The 6,546-nt window shown below is 61.2% G+C and overlaps 1 protein-coding gene across 1 annotated transcript; it reads left to right on the forward strand.

The window, feature by feature from the left end:
• The first annotated feature begins 176 nt into the window (after window positions 1–176).
• Window positions 177–1,595, forward strand: IFITM1 (interferon induced transmembrane protein 1). Its single transcript, XM_030801595.1, has 2 exons — window positions 177–679; window positions 1,245–1,595. The coding sequence occupies exons 1-2, from the start codon at window positions 494–496 to the stop codon at window positions 1,434–1,436; spliced, it is 378 nt and encodes a 125-aa protein (XP_030657455.1). The 5' UTR covers window positions 177–493; the 3' UTR covers window positions 1,437–1,595.
• The last annotated feature ends 4,951 nt before the right edge of the window (window positions 1,596–6,546 follow it).

Consider the following 6,546-nt stretch of genomic DNA (forward strand, 5'->3'; position numbering starts at 1 on the left):
GAGGTGAGGGCTTTGTGGGGATTGTCCTGGCGCCTGGAGTGTGAAGGCCCCAGTGGGGGCCTGGCAGGGGCCCTGAACCGGGACAGTGAGGTCCTGCACTTGCTGGCCTGGGGTGGACAGAACCCAAGCCTGGGTAAAATCCCCAGGGTCCCCTAAACCCAACACTTAGGAAGTCACTAGTCCTGACTTGAGTTTCTGATGAGGAAGCCCCTCCCCTTAACCTTCAGCCATTCCTCCCACCCTGCCATAAAGTAATTTGATCCTCAGGAATTTATACCACACCCCATTGGTCCCCAGCTAATTCACCAATTTACAAACAGCAGGAAATAGAAACTTAAGAGAAACACACACTTCTGAGAAACTGAAACAACAGGGGAAAGGGGGCTCACTCAGCACCGTCCCAGCATCCGGACACCACAGCGGCCCTTCGCTCCACGCGGAAAACCACACTTCTCAAACCTTCACTCAACACTTCCTTCCCCAAAGCCAGAAGATGCACAAGGAGGAGCACGAGGTGGCTGTGCTGGGGGCACCCCCCAGCACCATCCTTCCAAGGTCCACCGTGATCAACATCCACAGCGAGACCTCCGTGCCCGACCATGTCGTCTGGTCCCTGTTCAACACCCTCTTCTTGAACTGGTGCTGCCTGGGCTTCATAGCATACGCCTACTCCGTGAAGGTGTGTATGGCCCTGGGGGATATCCAGGGGGTGCTGGTGAGCCTGGGGCTCCACCTGCCCAGATGCTGCCTGGGGTGGGGACTTGTGTGTCCCTGTGAGTGTGACTTTGTGTGCACCTCTGTCCCGTGTGTGCCGTCATGAGCTTTGTCTGTGTGATCTGTGTGTGTGTGGCTTGGGGAATCTGCCCGGTGCAGGTCTAGGAGGAGGCTCCAGGGGGCTGGCTGGCTCAGAGTCTGTCCCCGGCTATCCACTAGCCCAGAGCAATTCTCCCTAAAGCCCAGTAAGAAGTTACACCCTCACCTTCCAGTCTGGCCCCCAGGCTCTCCCAGAAAGTGAGAAGGGAACTCACAGGTGACTTCACCCCATGGTGGGGAGAACAGCCTGTGCCGGGGCCAAGGCGGAAGGAGGGTGAGCCCCGAGGCTCCTGGAGAGTCTGACCCGGGTGAGGAAGGGAAGGAGGTGGTCCCTGATCGCAGGGCAGGGAGGAGCCAGTGGGGAGCCAGAGCCATGGCACGCGGCTCTCAGCTGGGGGATCCTCTTCCCCTCACCATCTCCTCTCCCCCAGTCTAGGGACAGGAAGATGGTTGGCGACCTGACCGGGGCCCAGGCCTATGCCTCCACCGCCAAGTGCCTGAACATCTGGGCCCTGATTCTGGGCATCCTCATGACCATTGGATTCATCCTGTTGCTGGTGTTTGGCTCTGTGACAGTCTACCATATTATGTTACAGATAATACAGGAAAAACGGGGTGACTAGTAGCTGCCCGTAGCCTGCAACCTTAGTACTCCACTGTGCAATGCTGGCCCTGCACGCTGCGGCTGTTGGCCCTGCCCCCTTGGTCCTGCCCCTAGACACAGCAGTTTATGCCCACACACCTGTCTACAGTGTCATTCAATAAAGTGCACGCGCTTGTGATGATGCTGTGACTTCACCTGGGGTGGGGGCCCTGCTGAGGGGTCCCAGCCTAGTCCTGAGACAGCCCAGTGGTCAGCCCCTGCACAGCCGTATCCCTCCTCTGGGAAGCTCTCCGGGGAGCAGGGATGTGCTCAGAATTTGCTGGTTTCCGCCTCCTGCTGTGGGCAGCAGCTGGACCAGACAGCGGGGTGCGCGTTTCTCTGACACCAAGGTAAGGACACACTGTCCAGAATACCTTTGGGCCAGGACAAGCTGCCTCTCAGCTGCCTGGAGCAGCTGGTCTTGAGATGTGTGCAGTTTAGGCCCTGTGGGAGGGACGGGGGCTTTGTTCCTAGGGTAGCAGCTGAAGGAACCTCAGGGCTGCAGCGCCCCTCCTGGGTGATCCAGGTTTGCTGGGTCCTAGCAGCTGCCTCTTCCAGTCCAGCCGGCATCTTCCCTGCTCCCCTAGGGTGGGGGCAGCCAGTGGCCCGAGGGTGGGGCGGAGCCCCCGGCGCTACGGGCTGACGACACAAGCCAGTCAGACCCAGTGACTTTTCCACCAAGTCGGACGGAAACGCTGAAGTCTGAACCCAAACCCAGCTGGGCCTCCTGGGTGGAGGAGTTCCTGGGGCCAAGGCAGGGCCTCACTGTGGCGGTGGGGGTCCTCCCACGGGTGCCTTGTCCCTCGGGGGATTCTGGCTCTCAGGCTGCCGGCAGTGGGACCGCGATGACAAGCCCCGCCTGCCTTCCCCGGGACCTAGCTCGGTACCGACAACCCTAACTGCCTCCAACTCCCCCCGCCGCTCACCCTGCGGCGCCCTAACTCCGGGGGTCCCCGCGGGGGGCCACGGACGCGCATGAGGGCGCGCCCTCTCGCCGGGGGTTCCGCTTTCGCGAGCGTGACCAGGGAGTGAAGCCGGCTTGGGGGTCCTGGGGAGTGAGGGGCGGGCCCGGCGCCGCGGGGTCAGGGAAAGGCACTCGCTCCGAGGCAGGGCGGCCGGCGGGAGCAGCAGCCGGGCCCGGGGAGGAGGCGCAGCCAAGGGCCCAGGCGCGGGGCGCGGGTGCGGGGACCTTCCCCAGGCAGGCAGCGCTCGCGAGGGCCTGGGAGGGCAGCTTTCGACCGGGAGCTCGGGAAGAGGGTCCCGCCAGGTGGAGACCCCTCTGCTGCAGCCAGCGAGGGCCCCGGGATCTCGCAGTCTTGAAATGTGCATCACGAAGGCGGAGACGCAGGGCGCGTCGTGGGTCCTGGGTGCCGAACGCCAGCTCGCCACGGCCCAGCAGCGCGGCCAGATCCCGGTGCCCACGGGCGTCGGGGGTGCGCGGGCCGCGGGGAGGTGAGAGGCCGGAGCCGAGAAGTTTCCCAAACAGCACCCGCGGGAACAGAGCTGGTCGGCCTGGCCGCTCCTCGCCGCGGACTCCTCGGGTCCCCGTGGACAGCAGCCCCTGCCAGGCCCGCAGCGGCCTCGGGCCTCTCCTCCTCTGCAAGGAGGCTCCGGCTGCGGGCTCTGGAAAAGGGCAAGACCAGGCACGGCGCAGGTGCTCTCTGTCGGGAGAATGCGGCCACACGGGGTGCGTTCACCGCGGGAGAAACCCTCCGGGGAGGGACGGGGAGTACGCTGAGCCCAAGGCGGGAGGCGCCGGAGGACACACGTGCCCTACACGGGGTGCCGAGGGACCGGCCAGGCTGACCCAGGCGTGGAGAAGTTTGCCTCCCAGAGGGCGGAGATTGAGAGGGGAAGGGACCGGCCGACTCTGGGTGCAGCGGGCGTTCCTCCTCACCCGGAGGGTGTGTGCTGCAGGCATCCATTTGCAGCCGCTAGAGGGGCCTTGCTGCCCGCGAGGGCATTGCAGTAAAAAAGGGTTTGGGAGGCGGAGGCTGCAGTGAGCCGAGATCCCGCAACGGCACCCTATCCTGGGCGACAGAGCATACTGCGTCTCAAAAAAAAAAAACAAACAAACAAAAAAAAAGGTTTAATAAACCCTTTCTGTCCTCTTGAGCTGAGTCGCCCCTCCCGGGACGGGGGGCACAGGAACTGTCAGGTCCAGGGGGAGCCATGGGTGTCAGGCACGCAAAAAACAGGGGGGGAATCTCAAAAGGCCAATCTTAAGCTCTAAATTATGTGGATGAAAAGAGTCGAATTCTGTAAAATATTTGAAGAGATTTATTCTAAGCCAAAATATGAGTGACTGTGGCCCGTGACGCGGCCCTCAGGTGGTCCTGAGAACATGGGCCCAAGGTGGTCGGGGCCCAGATTGGTTTTATACATTTTAGGAAGGCATGAGGCACCAGTGAAATACATTTACCAAATACATTGAAAAAAAAAAAATACACTGGTTTGGTCCGGAAGGGCGGGACAACACAAAGCTGAGGGGTGGGGGGCGGCGCGGTGCCCCAGGCTACAGATGAATTTAATCCTGTGGTTCACGATTGAGTCATTGAGTTTGTCTGAAGACCTGGGATTGGTAGAAAGGGGGTGTTCAGGTTAAAATGAAGATAATGGAGACCAAAGTTCTTTTTAATTCTTACAGTGGCTGCCCTTAGAGACAATAGATGACGAATGTTTCCTGTTCCTAAAAGGTGCTAGACTGTTAATCTCTTCAGGATTGGGAGGGTCTGGAAGAAAAAGATTTAGCTATGTTAATAGAGACTCTTTACAGCTGCAAATTTCCCTCTACAAAGAACAGCTTTGCCGGGGCCATTTCAAAATATGGCAAAGAAACTTATTTCGGGGTAAAATATTTTTATTTTCTTCCTCATATCGTAATGTTCTGCCAGGGCCAGGTTGGAAAGTAAGTCATGATATACATGGTTAAATAAAATCCATCTGATGCGAATTTATGGCCTGACTCCCCAAGCCCTTTAGGTAGGAATTTGGGCAAGATAAAAAATCAGAGTTTAGTCCTCAATCATGATGAGCCGCTGAGTTTTGCACAAGGTCTATTGTCATTTAAACTATAGCCTAAATGTCCCTCAAAGTCAGCTTGGCCCCCAAAACCAGGAATAATTAAGGGAAAGGCAAGATGGGGGGTGGGTTAGCTCAGCTCACAGTTATAATAATTATTCTCACTGATACTGTTACAGCAGGTAGCTCCTCCGGCTTGAGCAGGACAGGAGAGCGCTTCCCACCCCCAACCAGGAATGTCAGGCGACCCCTCAGGTGATGGTCAGATGGTTGTTGCACTGTTTCTCTAAAAATAATAATTGGTAGCAGCCAGCGCCAAAGAAAGGCAGTCTCCCAGTAGATAGAAAAAAACCTGAAACGTGGTCAGCAGCTTCCCAGTAAGATCTCAGGAGCTGGGTGAGTGGGCTCCAGCCATGCGCATGAGGAGGCAAAACGGCGGGGTTTAACTGGTGTATGACCTTCGAGGAGCTTTCAGCTGGGAAGGGAAGAACGCCTCAAGTGAGCTTGCGTACAGCGCCCCACGTTTTTAGGGAGACGGATTTGAGTAGTAATAAAACTCCGGTCTCCTCTGCCGCCGGCTCCGCGTGAATCACATTTTTCTTACTGCGATTTCCCTGCCCCGATGCGACAAATGGGCCCGTCCAGGAGCGCAGAGAACCCATTATGGGGTCACAGGACCGGGCTCCCGGGGCGATTCCCTGGCCACCAAGTCCTCCAGCAGGTCGCCCCGGGATTCCGGCTGGACCCCTGCCCGGGGAGGGGCCCAGGAGACGCGGAAATCGGGACCCCCGTGGGTGAAGGGGAGGTGGGAGCCCCAGAGGAGGGCGGGAAGACTCGGCCGGGGACGTGCCCGAGGGGGAGGAGAGGGGCTCCCGGTCCCGGTCAGGCGCTGCGGGTCTCAGGGTCCGCGTCCCGCCCACCCCGCGGGGGTCTGGGCTGTGGGCGGAGCCTCCTCCGGGACCTGCACCTGCGCCGGCCGCCGCCAGGGGCGCCGCTGAGCTCCCGCCTCCGCCGCTTCTCCCTCCCCGCCCGCGCGCCTCCCACCCCGGACCCACTTCGGAGTTCGCCCCCTTTGGGACTCACCTCCGGGAGACCCCTGAGGGGGAGAGGGCGCTTCCTCCGCGTCCATCGCCCTTGCGGCCCCTGGGGTGAGAGCGCGGCTCCGGGGCTGGGGGCGGGTAAGGGTGGGGAGAGCGAGTAGATCCAGACCTGGAGTCGGGGGTGGAGGGCGGGGCGGGGGCGCGCGTGGCCACCCCGGCTCCTACCGCGGCCGCCCATGGGGCACCCCACATGCGCACACCGGAGACCGAACCGGGGAAGGGAGCTGTAACCAGGTCGGGGCGGGGGGTCTCTGTCGGGGGGTCAGACCCGGGGAACTTCGGTGAGGGCCGCTCCACTCTCCTGTGCTGCCCCCACCACGGGGGAGCAGGGCCGATACCCGCTGGACCGGAGGGGGCAGCTGCCACGAAGCAGCACCGGGTCAGCCAGGAGGGGCTGCGAGGCCCGGGGCTCCTTCAGCTGCTGCCCTGGGCACAAGGCCCTCTCCCTCCCACAGGGCCTGAGCTGCCCACATGTGCAGGACTGGCTGCTCCAGACAGCTCGGAGGCAGGCAGCTCGGTGCTCCCTCCACCCCGAGGAACTAAAGCCAGGTCCCCAGCACCACAGAGCGGGGCCTGGGAGCAGCTGGGGAGCCGGTGCCACCTTGCCCCTCCCTGGCCCTGCTGGGGGCTTAACCCTTCCCTCTGTCCTGAGCCGAGAGCCTGGATTGCTGACAGGCCGAGAATGTGGCCTTGGGCCCAGGGTGTCCTGGACTCAGCACTGACGTTCCCGAAAAGAGCCCACCTTGAGTCGGAGCTGAGGCCTGCAGGACACAGGAACTCCTCCCAGGGTCCTGGATCCAGCTGCTGCCCACGGCGGGAGGCCCGAAACCAGAAGGCCTGAGCACTTGCCCCGACCCAAGAGCTGCACAGAGGCCAGAAGGGGCAGTGCAGGGGCTGACCAACCTGCTCAGTCTCAGAACCACGCTCCGAACCCTCAGCAGGACCCCTCCCCAAGTGAAGTCGCAGCAG

The sequence above is a fragment of the Nomascus leucogenys genome, chromosome 21 (genome assembly GCF_006542625.1).
Source record: "Nomascus leucogenys isolate Asia chromosome 21, Asia_NLE_v1, whole genome shotgun sequence".
Lineage (NCBI taxonomy): Eukaryota > Metazoa > Chordata > Mammalia > Primates > Hylobatidae > Nomascus > Nomascus leucogenys.

Bases quoted from the DNA above. Each gene is read 5' to 3' on its own strand.
- IFITM1 (XM_030801595.1), top strand. From the start codon at position 494: ATGCACAAGGAGGAGCACGAGGTGGCTGTGCTGGGGGCACCCCCCAGC. The intron at 680-1,244 runs GTGTGTATGGCC...CCTCTCCCCCAG, and splicing joins CATACGCCTACTCCGTGAAG to TCTAGGGACAGGAAGATGGT.